Source organism: Pholis gunnellus, assembly GCF_910591455.1.
Source record: "Pholis gunnellus genome assembly, chromosome: 9".
Lineage (NCBI taxonomy): Eukaryota > Metazoa > Chordata > Actinopteri > Perciformes > Pholidae > Pholis > Pholis gunnellus.
The window spans coordinates 26,610,212-26,626,001 of record NC_136535.1 but is presented as its reverse complement, the minus strand read 5'-3'; the positions used below and the strand labels follow the sequence as shown (position 1 = coordinate 26,626,001).

General features: G+C 45.8%; 2 protein-coding genes across 4 annotated transcripts; both read right to left on the bottom strand.

Annotated features, from left to right (window-relative positions):
- Positions 1-1,142: 1,142 nt before the first annotated feature.
- On the bottom strand, positions 1,143-6,808 carry parlb (presenilin associated, rhomboid-like b). 2 transcript variants are annotated; one of them, XM_079165778.1, is made up of 10 exons: positions 6,726-6,808; positions 5,757-5,979; positions 5,540-5,680; positions 5,012-5,060; positions 4,790-4,885; positions 3,911-4,060; positions 3,749-3,819; positions 3,257-3,358; positions 3,079-3,176; positions 1,143-1,721 (listed from the first exon to the last, which is right to left on the bottom strand). In XM_079165778.1, exons 1-10 carry the CDS (start codon positions 6,800-6,802, stop codon positions 1,583-1,585), a joined length of 1,146 nt encoding a protein of 381 aa, XP_079021904.1. In that variant the 5' UTR covers positions 6,803-6,808; the 3' UTR covers positions 1,143-1,582. The 2 variants fall into 2 exon arrangements, with proteins under 2 accessions (XP_079021904.1, XP_079021905.1); XM_079165779.1 differs by having other exon boundaries at positions 5,757-5,976.
- Positions 6,809-7,381: 573 nt separating this feature from the next.
- shkbp1 (SH3KBP1 binding protein 1) lies at positions 7,382-15,377 on the bottom strand. 2 transcript variants are annotated; one of them, XM_079165680.1, is made up of 17 exons: positions 15,212-15,377; positions 14,425-14,478; positions 14,286-14,331; positions 14,009-14,141; positions 13,593-13,673; positions 11,825-11,977; positions 11,660-11,750; positions 11,372-11,562; positions 11,140-11,255; positions 10,841-10,928; positions 10,629-10,745; positions 10,361-10,531; positions 10,089-10,244; positions 9,802-9,898; positions 9,408-9,592; positions 9,145-9,247; positions 7,382-9,059 (listed from the first exon to the last, which is right to left on the bottom strand). In XM_079165680.1, the coding sequence occupies exons 1-17, from the start codon at positions 15,268-15,270 to the stop codon at positions 8,312-8,314; spliced, it is 2,589 nt and encodes an 862-aa protein (XP_079021806.1). In that variant the 5' UTR covers positions 15,271-15,377; the 3' UTR covers positions 7,382-8,311. The 2 variants fall into 2 exon arrangements, with proteins under 2 accessions (XP_079021806.1, XP_079021807.1); XM_079165681.1 differs by having other exon boundaries at positions 15,308-15,372.
- Positions 15,378-15,790: the final 413 nt, after the last annotated feature.

Genomic DNA, 15,790 nt, shown 5'->3' with positions numbered 1-15,790 from the left:
GTCTCAGTGTGAACCTGGTCTGACTCTCTGATCTGATCCTCTGAGGTCTGATGAGGGTTCAATGAACCAGCGAACACTCGTTATTGACACACATGAACCTCAGAGTTTCACCTCCAACTCTGTTTGTTAGGAACTCGTTTTAGGATCCTTAATGTATTGAATCTGTAAATATACAAATATACATATATATATATATATATATATATATACAAACATATAATAAAGTTCTGATTGGATGTACATCTTCTGACCAAACCACTGATCATTTAGGCAGCTGTATGTTTGATCTAGAAGATGTTCAACTTGAGTCGGTCCACCAGAGGGCGCTGCCCGCTCAGTACCTGTCATCATGCCAAAAATACAAATAAAAGTCATTGTGACAATTTTAATAATAATACATTCTTCAATCTCTTCACTCTACTTATTTTTTATTTAATTTATTAAATATTTAATTTATAGCCCTGTTTAGATTTTAATGTTTTGTATTTCAGACAGTTTCTCCGCTGATCTCTTTACTGAAATTAAGATGCTAAAATACGTAAACTTTCCAAATTGATATATATTTGTTGTACATTTATTATAATTGATATTCTCTATTCACCATTGTCTGACAGTGTGAAGTGAGCAGTAACAGCTTGCATCATGAGGTCCAGATGTTTGTTGATCTGACACTTTGTGGACTTTAAACCGTCTGTTTATCAAACCGACTTCATGTTTGCAGATCAGTTCACTCAACGCACACTTCACAATGAAACATGAACAAATCAATAAAAATACTCTGAACTCAGTTTTGTTTATTACAAGAGATATTCTGTATTTTGTGTTTTTCTTCTTCTGTGCTTCTGACTGCTTTGAAGTGGGCGGGGCTTAGCTGGAAGAAGGTGACGTCATGTGTGTCTGTGAACCCGAGTGAAGGTTTTGGGGTTCAATCAAATCTGATCAGAGGACACAAAGAGGTTCTTTTATATCGCAGAAATAGTTCGTGGGGTTTTCATACGCTGGAGTTTGTGTGATTACAAATTGAAGTTACTAAATTGCTGATGATTTGGTGTCTGGCTGGCATTACTGCCACCTACTAGACTGGACGCTGGAACTGTAGCAGGAACGAAAGCAGGCGGAGCAACTGCAAACAGACGTAGTCATCATTTTACAGTTTTATTCAAAAGAAAACACACAAACAAATAAGCAGAAAACACAACTCACTTCATCCTTTCTCACGTTAAAAGAGACGTTTGAGTTCCTCTAACTTCACTGGAACCAGAGTGACTCCTGATGTGAACTGGATTCAGTCCTCGTGTTATTTTAATATTCCTCAGAATCATGATTAATCGATAGTTTCTGTAGAAACTTCATCTTCTTGGACCGCTGAGATTATTTGTCTCTAAATAAACAAACTTCAACACAACAACAGTCAAACAAACAAAGAAAGGAATCGTTGATGTGAATGATCTTTTATAAATATGAACATGAATCTTTGCTTCCCGATACCTCGTCCTGGGGAAGCCCAATGGTGCAGCGAACCGGCCTCTGTACATTTTATACATCTTTGTTTTTTTCCCAGCAGCCCCGGTGTTTCAGCGTCCTACACGGCGCCTCCTCCTCCTCCTCCTCCGTCAGCACCTCCTCCACCAGAACCTCCTCCAGTTCTCAGGTCGTGCCAAAGTTTAACAAAAGGTTCTCGGTTCTTCCAGATCATCTTGTGACCGAACATGACGTACCAGCTGGAGGAGAGAGAGGGAACAGAGAGCATGATGGGAAGTTAGTTCAGATTATTAGTTTGATAATTAGATTATTATCGCGTCACTGAAACAAACGGAACATTCTCAATGTTTTACTACAGTAGACGGACGTATTTTAGACTCCTAAAAGGATCCATCAGTTCAAGTCAACGCGATATTTAGAACGTCTTCACCTTCATGAGGAGCTGAAGCTGTTCTCTACGAGCTCTACAACACCTCAGACTGCATAAAGACGTTCTACCGCTCAGACCTCAGGAGCTGCTGCTCTACTGCTGCTCTACTGCTGCTCTACTGCTGCTCCATTCGTTAGTGTTTCCTGTGACTTTGGTGATTTAGTTAGTTTGGTATTTTTTCACTGTAAAGGTGTGTAAACGCGGTGAATCGCCGGGACTATTTGTGTTCATTCGCGCGCATCGCGCTGGACGTAGAAACAACGTAGAAAGATCACCTCTATTTCTGCTCAGTACGTGTTGTGGAAGTCCCAGATATCACGGGGAACTAAACGCCGTCATGTCTGGTTCATAACATAGTCCGGAGGAGCTCCGTGGATTTCATCGAGCTCACTGTGTCTAGCGAGCCACACGTCTGTTTACTACAGCTGTATGAACACACAATACACTGATTTGGCTGTGATTTAACGGCAATAAACCGACAAAAAGGGACTCCGAAATAACTACGTAATGATGCCGATTTGTACTTGTTTTCTCAATGGAGCTCGGATCGATCGGTGCTATGCTATGCTAACATTATAGCAGCTCCATCAACACTCACAATAACGTCATCTAGACGTAAATACGGCAGCGTCTGAACATGGCGGCTACAGCATTTATTTCCTGATTCAACAACAGCAGGACTTCACTGATGACATGGGGAGCAACTCAACGCTGATTGGCTATCGCGCTGGAGCGTCACGAGATTTTTTCGCAGAAGTTCAAATATTTCAACTTCTGCGTTTGGGGCGATTCGGCGTTTTAACGCGCCGCGCCATCGCAAATTTGCGTTCATCGCGTCTGTACATAGACTTTGTATGTAATCTCGCCGCGTTCATCGCGTTCGGTGTGAACACAGAGTCGATCCTTCGATCCCACACACGAGGGAATACAATCAATGACATCATCGATAAATAAAACGCTGATTTCTTCGAGTATAATTCGACTAAATGTCTGCAGGAAAAACAAAGAAGTCAGTTTGTCGTGTTTCCCAGAAGATTTGAACTCAAAATAGAAACAAGACAAATGAAGGAAGAGCTTCAGGAGTTCTGTTCTCACGTGGAACGTGTTGACGTGACGTCACTGATATACACCCCCCCCCACACAGCGCTGACCTAAAGAAGACTCACATTCCAAACAAGGCTCCTCCTAAATGAGCAGCGTGGTCAAAGAACTTCCATCCCATCACCACACCTGCTGTATCCATGGCGACGATGGCCTTCAAAGCCTGGGGGGGGGGGGGCAGGATGAGATTAATGGCGTTTGTCAGACAGGTGAAGCAGGTGAAGCAGATGAAGCGAGTCTTACGTTGGCAGCAGTGAAGGTGAACATGGGGAGGAAGATGATGGCCAGTTTAGCTTCTGGCATCTTGGTGCAGACGGCGGCGAGGACGGCCATGATGGCTCCGGACTGAAGACACACAGACAGACGGTGAGGTCAGACACTGGGCGGGGTTCATGGATCCTGGACCCTGAGGTCCCCCACAGATCCAGGACTTAAGTCCTCTAAGTCAAAGTCAACATAGAGCTCCAGAATCAGAGCCGGGTTCACCGTCAAGTAGGATTTGTTTTGGTGTTTTGGTTCATAACAATAAGCAATAAATTACAGACTATTTGCAGATTATTTTTGGGATATTTTTCTCTAATATTTGACCATTTATTCTACTACAGCTGTAAAACAGTGATTCTCTACCTTTAATGCTTTAAAATAAAACAATCTCCTTTCCTTCACTGCTATGGATGAGTTGTGATGAGCTGTGTGTCTGTAAACTTTGATTAGTTTTGTCTCGTTGTCACTTACGGCTCCCAGAGACGGACCGAACCTCCCGGTGGCCGTTTTACACACATAACTGAAAAATGAAGAAACAACACCTGGAATAAAAAAAGAATCAAATCAGTGTAAACATCAACAATCAACACATTGACTTGCGGTCAGACAGACGGGTGTTTCGTGGTACAGCACCTGCAGACAGGTAGAAGGCCAGGAACTGCTCTCTGCCCAGCATGGAGACGGCGCTGGAGGAGAAGCTCCAGAGGACGTACATGTTGGCGGCCATGTGGAAGAAAGAGAAGTGGCTGAACGTGGAGAGGAGCATCGGAGAGCACTGAGCCTCTGCAGGAAGACAAGCGACAACAGTCAGACACAGACGACAGTCAGAAACGGACGACAGTCAGAAACGGACGACAGTCAGAAACAGACGACAGTCAGACACAGACGACAGTCAGAAACAGACGACAGTCAGAAACGGACAACAGTCAGAAACAGACAACAGTCAGAAACAGACGACAGTCAGAAACAGACGACAGTCAGAAACGGACAACCGTCAGAAACAGACGACAGTCAGAAACAGACGACAGTCAGAAACGGACAACCGTCAGAAACAGACGACAGTCAGAAACAGACGACAGTCAGAAACGGACAACCGTCAGAAACAGACGACAGTCAGACACAGACGACAGTCAGACACAGGCGACAGTCAGACACAGGCGACAGTCAGACACAGACGACAGTCAGACACAGACGACAGTCAGACACAGACGACAGTCAGACACAGACGACAGTCAGACACAGACGACAGTCAGACACAGACGACAGTCAGACACAGACGACAGTCAGACACAGACGACAGTCAGAAACAGACGACAGTCAGACACAGACGACAGTCAGACACAGACGACAGTCAGAAATGGACAACAACCGTCAGAAACAGTTACAGACTTGTTGTTGGTTTGATCTGTTTAGAAGCTGAATCTAAAACGTGATCAGGTGTACAGGGCCTTGAACGCACCACCCTGAGGACCTGAAAAAGCTGTTGGTAACAGTGTGAGCATGCGGACTCACTGGAGGCCGGGTTGGAGGTGAAGTATTTGATCATGGAGCGCTGCAGAGACGGTACTCTCCAACAGCAGAACACTATGGCGTTAGCAGCAATGATCCCTGGGAAAAAGACCAACAACACAGAGACAGAGGGGTCAAGATTATGATCGTAACGTTTATTAGACTAAAGTTTAATACGGATTTTGGATGTGATTTGTTCCGCAGTTTGTTTGGATGCCGTCTCACCTGTGACCGTCCTCTGACCCTCACTCAAGCTGTTCCACCATTGGTTGATCTGAAACACAAACAGCCAATCAGCGCTCAGGCGGTGAACCACATTATAAAGTGATGTAAGCCAGAACAAGGTCTGTTAATTAGACAACTTCCTGTCTGTAAAGCTGATAGATGAATGTTTGTCGGTCTTTACTGGGTCACAGGATTCTGCTAAAAACTCAACATCCCTTAGCTTAGCATTACAGCATCACTTTTAGCTGGTTTAAATTAAATTCCATAAGAAAAATCCCTGAAAAACTCCACCTAAGAGGCTTGAATTGAAGACTTTCCAAACATGACCAGACCATCACACCTGTGACCCACCAGGACACACTACGCTGATTTAAAAACACTCTTTGGTGGGTCGGTCAGCAACATTTGTTCACAAAAAGACAGACTTCACAGGATGCCAGAGGAAAATATTGACTCCCGTTCACACCTGAACCTGAACCACTTCAGCCTGATGTCAGAGCTGATCGGAGCTGATCGGACCCTCCTCACCTCTTTGCGGACGTCTCCTCGTTTCTGAGGACGCAGCTTCTCCAGCCAATCGGCTCTGATCTCGTCGAAGTAGCTCTGGACTCGAGACTTGAGAGACTCGTACTGCCAGATGGCCGCGGATCCGAAGGAGCAGCCTGTAAACTGACATGGAGTTAACACCCGTCTGTGACGACGACGTCACCTCCAACCCCAGCAGGCTAAACATCACCACACCTACCCCCACGGTGAAGACGAGCGGTCTGAGGAGCCGGCCGAAGGCCCGGGGGGACCTCGGTGGAGCCTGATGCTGCTCCATATGGGGGGCCGGGGTCCGACGGTGGAGCGCAGCCTCTGAGGACTCTGTGTGGGGGGGAACCAGCTCCTCCTCCACCTTCTTGGATTCTGGTTTCTTGGCGACTTTCTTGAAGCCGCATCTCTGCTGGAAGCCGTGAGGCCACCTGCTGGACAAACAGAACAATTCATAAACAGTGACAGTTTCCACACAATAAGCTGTTAATGTTGACGTGTCCGTAGAATAAGCTTCATCTGAACATGACAACAAGTCCGTCTCACTGTAATCTCTGCTTTTATATTAGCAACCACTGACTGTTGATACTTCAACGGGCCTGTCTGAAGAAGTGATCCTGTACAGTAAAGAAACTGTCATTCAGCTCATGAACTTCCATGTATTTTAGCACAGAAACAGCTCCCAGTGAGATGTACAGTAGTGTGTGAAGAGGAAAGTCACGTGCTGATTACTGGAGTTATTTTGTTCACGTCACACTGAGTGAGACTAACATGTGGAGCGTGTCGGTACCTGGGAGGCTCTTCATGAGTATTTACAGTGATACATAGAGCTGCTAACAGACACAAGTACTGAAATGAAACCTGTAAAACTTAAAGCAATATTTAATTATCTTGAGTGTGTATTTAAAAAGAAAGATAATTGAGCAATTAAACTGTGTTGATATATGAAGATAGAACCAAACAAACTGCTCTGTTATCTACCAGCTAACATTAGCATGCTAACCCAATTAAATAGACATAACACAGCACCAAACAGCTCTGTTAGCTACCAGCTAACATTAGCATGCTAACCCAGTTAAATAGACATATCAACACAGCACCAAACTAACAGCTCATTAGCTAACAGCTAGCGTTAGCTTGGTAGCTACCTTTCGCCACCTTTCCTTCCACCTCTACTGACCTGCCTCCCCTCGCAGAGCTCCGTAAAACATCTTCTCCGCTCAGTCTGAGCAGAACCGCGCAGCTCCTCCACGCCATGGTGGAGCCCGGTGACCCAGGCAGGGGTCATTCACTACCGGTAGAGCTCGTTCACTTCCGGGTCAACGCGGTGGTGGTAGGAACACAACAGCGACACCTGGAGGACTGAGACGGAACGAACACAACAGCCTCCGAGGGAGACGCACGGCTGCCAGCTTGGAAGGCGTGACGTGGAACCAGTTCAATCTCACATTTATAAAACCAGTTTAATCATTGTTTCTCCATCAATTATTAGTTGATATATTTGTTGTGTAGTACTTAATTCAACATATATAAAATAAAGTTTTTAATAATATTTTGCCTGTAATGAGTTTAATTAAACAAAGATATTTCCTACAAATACTCATAAAATACATGTATATATATAATAAAATATGGAGTCTGTGAAATAAAGAGTCGCTGTCGTCAGATATCAGAACTGAAGAAGAGCCGACAGAGCTGACAGCTGATTGGCTGTGACGGTGGTGCGTTCAGGTTCGCCTCTGTGAAGAAGTGAACGGACTGAAGACGACGTGTTTGTGTTCATCAGAGTGATTTTACCGTCATCAACAAATTGAAAACATGAAACTTTGATAAAACTTTTGTGATTTCTTTATAAAAGATTGTTCAGACTGAAGATACAAACGGTTAGAAAAAGTTCCTCTGTTGGTTAAAACGCTGCAGAAACAAAGTGAAAGCTTCACTGAAGAGTTTCTCCTCCTCGTCACACCAACACTCATCTGATCTTCATCTTCTTCATCTGATCTTCTCCATCACAGTTTAGAAATGAAGTCGAAGACGCAGATTTATTTATCAGCAACGATTAGCATCAATAGTTACTTCTGCAGAATAATATACATTATATTATCATGTTCATCACTGTTTTATGAACTGGATATACTGCTGGTAGTTTAATCTGTAAGAATACATCAATTATTAGTTGATTATTAACCTGAATCTGTAAAGTAACTAAAACTGTAAAAAGTACAATATGTACTTCTGAGCTGTTGAGAAGTGGAAAGTAGCAGAAAATGACAGTAAAGTACAAGTACCTGAACGTTGTACTCAGGAACAGTACTTGAGTAAATGTACTGTAGTTCTATAGGATCGCAAACTTAATTATCGATAACGTTGTTATTAACGGTTTTTATTCCTCTTCTCTCGTAAAATAAAGTGAAACGTTTGAAAATACAAACATTAAAGTATAAATATAACATCATCATTTAAATGACTTCTGTATTCACTGAGTACATCAACGATGTAACTTCCAGTACAACTGGGACCAGTTAGCCTCATGTTCACTGTTAGCATTAGCTTAGCTGGCTACAGCTAACATACGCTGTTAGAACTACAACAGAGCCCTTTGACATCACTCAGTCATCTGATTCATTGACTGAGAATATTAATGAATGCAGCTTTAATAACACAGTGGAGAGTCTGTCTGCAGAGTCTCAGTCTGAAGAGCCAATCAGAAGCAGAGTCTCGGTCTGAAGAGCCAATCAGAAGCAGAGTCTCGGTCTGAAGAGCCAATCAGAAGCTGGTCTCGTTCATGTGTGGTTTGGGGCTGGTGGGCGGTCCGGTGGCGGGGCTGTCCGGACTCGCCGGGCTCTCGGGGGAAGCCGGGTCGTCGACGGGAGACGTTGCGCCGCCGCGGTGAGGTGAGGCGGGCGCACTGGACCGCGTCGGGCTCGCGGCTGCGGGGGCGGGGCTTGTCGGGGGAGTGGGCGTGGTCCTGCGGTGCGACAGAGACGAGGTCAGCGGCGACGACGACGACGACATGGATGAAGGCGTTCCCGGGGAGTGGCGTGCACCGGGCGACACGGAGAAGGTGGTGGGGGTCCTGAGGCCAAACCTGGCCTCTAGCTCGGTGCACACCGCTAAGCTCCGCCTGCTGCCCTCCGAACCCGCCGGGACCCCGAACCCAGAGCCCGCCGCCTCTGAACCCTTAGCGAGCTCCTGGCAGCGCTCCACGAAGCTGCCCCTGCGCACAGACCCCCACTCTCTGTCCCGGTCCAGGTGTCTGGGGGGACGGGGGCTGGGGGTCTGGTTGTTGTGGCCGGAGGCGGAGTTGTGGGCATAGGCGGGGATGTTGAGGGTCTGTGGCCCGCAGAGGGCGGAGTCTCGGACGGGAGGTTTGGTGAGGGGCGCGGGGGGCGGAGCCTGCCGGGGGAGGCTGCCGCACAACGAGGCCGACGAACCCGAAGCTCCGCCTCCTCGTGCTCCGGCTGCAGAGTGGAGACGCTCCATCCTGAAGACGTCCGTGAGCTGAGAGTGAAGACTAGAAGGGGGACAGGAAGTCACATGACTCATCAACGACTCATCAACAGCAGAAGCATGACCACCGCGTGGTGCGGGCGTGTTACCTGCAGGTGGAGGCTCTCGGTGTGCTGTCGGGTGTTCTGGTCAGAGCGAGGTCGCACTGGTCCAGCAGCTCCAGCAGCTCCTCCTCCGTCGGCCCGCCCAGCGCTGCCAAACAAACCAATGAGAGCGCCCCGTCACTCCTCCGACCAATCACAGAGCTCGCAGCCGTAAACATGCGAATGAATCACACGGCTGTTTTGTAGCGGGAGCGCTAACGCTGCCGTCCTCTGAAGGGGGAACAATAAAGTTTGTTGAAGACTCTGACCTCTGATGTCGACCTTGCCGGCGATCTCCATGGCGGTCGTCAGGTCCCACATCTGGATGCTGCCGTTGCCGTGGCCACTGAAGAGGTAGCGACGAGGCCGAGAGCCGATGCGACTCGAACCCTCGCACTCGTGGACCATGAAGGCCGTGATGGAGGTGGTGTCCACTGAACGCACCTCGCACACCCTGACACACACACACACACACATCTGGTTCAACTCATCGGTCCTCTCCTGCCAGCCTTATCATCAACACACACACACACACACACACACACACACACACACACACACACACACACACACACACACACACACACACACACACACACACACACACACACACACACACACACACACACACACACACACACACACACACACACACACACTCACCTCTTCCCGTTGGACGACAGCCTCACGTAGAGCTTATCCGTGTCCGGTACGACTCTCTGGATGAACACCTGCTGGTCGTCTCTCTCTCCGTACGGACCTGAACCCACAAGACACCTGTGAACCTCCACAGGAACACACTCTACCACATTCACATGCATTGCGGGCTACACACAGGTGCACTGGTGGGACCTCTGCTGGACAACAGCAGCATTACACGAGAGACCAGCTCGTAGAAAAACATCGAGGAACAAACTTGAGATTTGAGCCCCTGCGGGTGTTTGTGTTACCGATCTCTGTGCCGGCGCTGCAGCCTCCGTGTCCGTCCACGTCGTCCAGGCTGAGGATCTTGAAGGAGGTGAGCGGCGTGGAGCCCGGCTGGGTGGAGATCATCCCTCTGAAGCGAGTCACCGTCCACGTCCGCACGTGGTTGTTGTCGGCACAAACTGACGGAAGACAGACGAGGACAACTTCAGAGACACGTGACGAACAAACTGGATGAGTGTCTGGTACCCTCTAGGACCAGAGACCAGGTGTCTCCAGGCGTCTCTAGGACCCGTACCTGAGATGAGGTGTTTCTCAGACAGCATGATCTTGGTGACGGGGCTGCGGTGGACGGAGAAGGTCTGGAAGAGCTGCGGTCCTGAGCCGACCGTCTCTGGATGCTGAACGATGACTCGAACTGCCCCGGAGCTGGTCCCGTACGCGATCTCGATCCAGTTCCCGCTGTCACCTGATCACAGGACCAGAATGTTTCAGCCTCAGGTTTAACACGTAGTAGTAACAGTAGTAGTAGTAGTAGTATTTTAAACAGTATCATAGGTCCGTACTGGTTTTGGGAGTGAGGTAGACACTGAGAGCAGTGATGGCGTCTTCAGTCGGGTCTCTGTACAACTCGGTCACCAGCAGATCGTTATCCTTCATCCTCAGAGGAAACTTCTGCACATCTGACGAACAAACAAACATCTCAGCTCAGTCCTAGTTGGTTCCTAGTTGGTTCCTAGTTGGTTCCTAGTTGGTTCCTACACACTAGGTGACTCACCTATGTAGTAGATGGATCCGTTGTTGCAGCCCAGGATGAGGAAGGAGCCGGCGGTGTCGTAGCTGCTGATGGGAACAACGTCCTGATTCTGCACACAGAGAACATCACACAGTAATTCTGATTACTGGAAAATAGGGAGAAACCAGGTTCCTCTGGTCCACTTCCTGGTTACAGAAACCTGGTTTGACTTGAGTGCATTTAAACCCACTGAGGGATTGTTTCCTGTGATTAAAGTTAAATTCACGGTCATGGGACTGAAAGCAGTAAATTAATGCGACGTCCGGCGAGTCTCCGCCCACCTGCCAGTGTTTGGTGACGGCGTTCCAAACCCCGACCTTCCCCGTGTGGCTGGTGGCGATCAGCTGGTTACCAACGAAGAAGAGCGCCTCTACCGGCACGTTGAGACTGAAGACGCCTGCAGGAAGAAAACACACAAAGCGTCATAGATGTGGTCGGTTTTCTCAGGATGCTTTTGGGAATCAAAACATACATTTAAGGATAATTGTTCTTCAGGAAGTAGAAGTTTCGCACCGATTTCGTTCCCGTTGCCGTCGGGACAGATGGCCCACAGGATGATCTCCGTCCCGGAGGCCACGGCCACCATCTTGTCGTTGTCTCCCAGAGAGCCGGCCATCACTTTGGCGTTCAGGGCGACTCGGTCGATCACCCAGTCCAGACGGGGGGACGTGAAGACCTGCTGCCACCCGGTGGACTCCTTCACCCTGGGGGGGGGGGGGGGGGGGGGGGGTTAAAAACATAAAGAAAAGCTCTCTAATAATAAACGTAGAACATATTGAGTAGATCTGTTCCCGTGTTTACCTGTAGCAGACGACAAACTGAGCGTAAGCCACAGCGATCCAGTTGTGATGACCACAGATGATCCGGACCATACCGGTATCTGACAACTGACCTACACACACACACACACACTTTAGATATAGATGTTACGTATATATGTGTGTGTGTGTGTGTGTGTCTCTCTACCTCCGGGCGTCCGCTCCTCCGTGCTTCCTCTCAGTATCCCAGAGTTCCCCAGGTTTGGAGGCATCGTGTTGCTCCGTCTGACCGGAGCCACCCGACCAGCCATGAACTGAGACCCGGCCACGCTGTGACGGTTACGCCGCTTCGCTGGGTACACTGAGACCCCACCGGGACAGGAAGTAGAGGACACACGGGACAGGAAGTGGAGACCACACGGGACAGGAAGTAGAGGACACACGGGACAGGAAGTGGAGACCACACGGGACAGGAAGTGGAGGACACAGAGGGTGAGACAGGAAGTGGAGGACACACGGGACAGGAAGTGGAGACCACACGGGACAGGAAGTAGAGGACACACGGGACAGGAAGTAGAGACCACACGGGACAGGAAGTAGAGACCACACGGGACAGGAAGTAGAGGACACACGGGACAGGAAGTAGAGGACACAGAGGGTGAGACAGAAGATACATTACTGAGTTTTGAAGATGATTTAACGTCACATCCTCACTAGTGTTTATGTAAGAATTATTTTCACCAAAATGCATGAAGACATTTATATCACATTTTAGCATCAATATATTACATTACAGTCATCTAGCAGACGCTTTTATCCAAAGCGACTTACAATTCAGATTCTGTCTCTATTTTGGGGTTTAGTGTCTTTCTCAAGAACACATCAACATGCATCTAGCGGAGCCGGGGATTGAACCGGCGACCCTCTGATTGAAGGACGGCCCTGCTCTCCACTCAGCCACCGTCTCCATATATAACAATGATTCATAATAATGTGAGTTATGAAGAACTAAACACGAGCTGGTCCTGGGTTAGCAACCAAAAACAGATGAGTTAAAGAAGAATCACCAAAAATAAAATAGATTAAATAAGTTATAGATTAATGAAGGATGAATTACTAACAAGTTAAATCAAAAACTATAGATGAATAAATAACCAAAATAATAAAGAACTATTTTATGTAAGGTTCACATGTTCTTAACCCTGTGTTTACTACTGTGTATATTACTGTGTATATTATGTATATTACTGTGTATATTACTGTGTATATTATGTATATTACTGTGTATATTACTGTGTATATTATGTATATTACTGTGTATATTACTGTGTATATTATGTATATTACTGTGTATATTACTGTGTATATTATGTATATTATGTATATTACTGTGTATATTGCTGTGTACATTATGTATATTACTGTGTATATTATGTATATTACTGTGTATATTACTGTGTATATTACTGTGTATATTACTGTGTATATTAGTGTATATTACCGTGTATATTACTGTGTATATTACTGTGTATATTGCTGTGTATATTATGTATATTACTGTGTATATTACTGTGTATATTGCTGTGTATATTACCGTGTATATTACTGTGTATATTGCTGTGTATATTATGTATATTACTGTGTATATTACTGTGTATATTACCGTGTATATTACCGTGTATATTACCGTGTATATTACTGTGTATATTACTGTGTATATTACTGTGTATATTGCTGTGTATATTATGTATATTACTGTGTATATTACTGTGTATATTACCGTGTATATTACCGTGTATATTACCGTGTATATTACTGTGTATATTACTGTGTATATTACCGTGTATATTACTGTGTATATTACTGTGTATATTACCGTGTATATTACTGTGTATATTGCTGTGTATATTATGTATATTACTGTGTATATTACTGTGTATATTACCGTGTATATTACTGTGTATATTGCTGTGTACCTGGTGGAGGCAGGTATCCGTTGAACAGCACGTTTCCACAGGACGATCGGTCCAACTCGTCACACAGCTGCAGCTTACGCACTGATAACAAAACACCAGTATTCACCAGACATCACAGCAACAGGTATATATACACATATATATCTATCTATATATATATAGATAGATATATATATATATTATAGTGAGGGGACAACATTTAACACAAAGTCACAGTTAAGGCTGAACCTCAACAGATCAGAAGTCTTTAAAACAGACTCAACATGTACAAATCAGAGGTGTGATGCGTTCACTGACACACAGACGCTCTCTACACTCACCCAGAGGTGTGATGCGTTCACTGACACACAGACGCTCTCTACACTCACCCAGAGGTGTGATGCATTCACTGACACACAGACGCTCTCTACACTCACCCAGAGGTGTGATGCCGTAGAACTCGGCCTCGTGCATGAGCATGTGCACGTTGATGGAGCGGGGGTGCAGCTCTTTGGTCCGCAGGAAGTTGAGGATGGTGGCGAACAGAGAGGGGTCTCTGTCAATGAAGATCTGAGAACACACACACACACAACACAGTTATTAACAAACACACACACACACACACACACACACACACACACACACACACACACACACACACACACACACACACACACACACACACACACACACACACACACACACTGAACTCACCGCTCCAGCTTCATCCTTCAGAGTGGAGATCCTCCCGCTCAGCAGACTGAAACAGACGTTTACACAGAAGAAGAACCTTGAGACCAAACTCAGGTAGAAATGTCACATCTTCTTATTTCACTGCATGTTCTTCTCTCACCTGGAGAAGAAGGAGTCAGGAACCCAGGTGAGCGTCTGTCGGGAGGTGCTGAACCTGTAACAAGTACACAAACACCACCTCGTCACCTCCTCTTCTTCAGAGGATCTACCTTCCTGTTGTCAGTCGGGTATTATTTAATTGAGGACATTTAGGAAGATTGTATTTCTTAAGCTTTTGGTGAATTAAATCACAATCAGCTTCTTAATGTTGTGTTGATGTGCAAATATTTATAATGAATAAAAACTGTATATAGAGTTTAAAAAAAGGAAACATCAGCTGTAATAAAAACACTGACAGGTACTAACAATACTCATACTTCTCTCTCTCTCTCTGTCTGTCCCCCCCCTCTCTCTCTCTCTCTCTTAGTGTCTCTCTCTCTTGCTTTGTCTTTCTCTCTCTCTCTCTCTCTCTCTCTGTCTGTCCCCCCCTCTCTCTCTCTCTTGCTTTGTCTTTCTCTCTCTCTCTCTTTGTGTGTCTCTTTCTCTCTCTCTACCTTACTTTCCTTTAAAACACAACTGACTGACAAAAGAATCAGTAGATCACAGGACATGCTAGTTAGCATTAGCTAATAACAATAAGTGTGAAGAAAAGCGTCACATTTGGTTTAGAAACTAGCTTAAGTGAAGTTTTTCATGAGTGAACAGTCTATACAATAGTCACCCATGTGTTTAATGCTTAGTAATGCTTAGTTAACTCATTAAAAACATTGTTAGCAGTGTTCTCAGTAACTTAACGTTAGCTAGCTAGCCGATCAGCATTAGCTCTCCAACAACATCCGGGTCCTCACCTCTTCCCTCCGACGTTCAAGTGGATGATGTCACCGCTCCTCGCGGTGTTGGACATCATCTGAAGGGTTAAAAAACAACAACAATAACAACAATACCTTTTTACAATTTCAATCCATTTTTGGGGATAAATTCAGGTTCCGTTTCTTGATTTCATCTCAACTTCCGGTCGCGTAGGCAGGCGAAAGGGCGAGAGGTAAAACACGGGGTGTGGGTCTATGGATCAGGAGGGGAGGAGCTAAACTACGGACCAGATTCTGAGACTGGAACAGGACTTTAATACATAGAATCAGAATCAGAACCGTTTATTGCCATGGCACGTTGAACATACAAGGAATTTAACAACCAACAACAATCAACACAGTGCAAAGTAGAAATATTTTAAAATTTACAGTAAAATATAAAATAAAGTGAAATATAAAATACAAATACTGCGAATTTAATAAAATTCAGCAATGTTATTATTTTCAAAAGGAAATTATAAATGCTAAATTTACACTTTCCCCTTTAATTATATTACACACCACATTTGATATACCTCAAGTAGCGGCGACTGTTTGTATACTGCTTCATTGTCATTT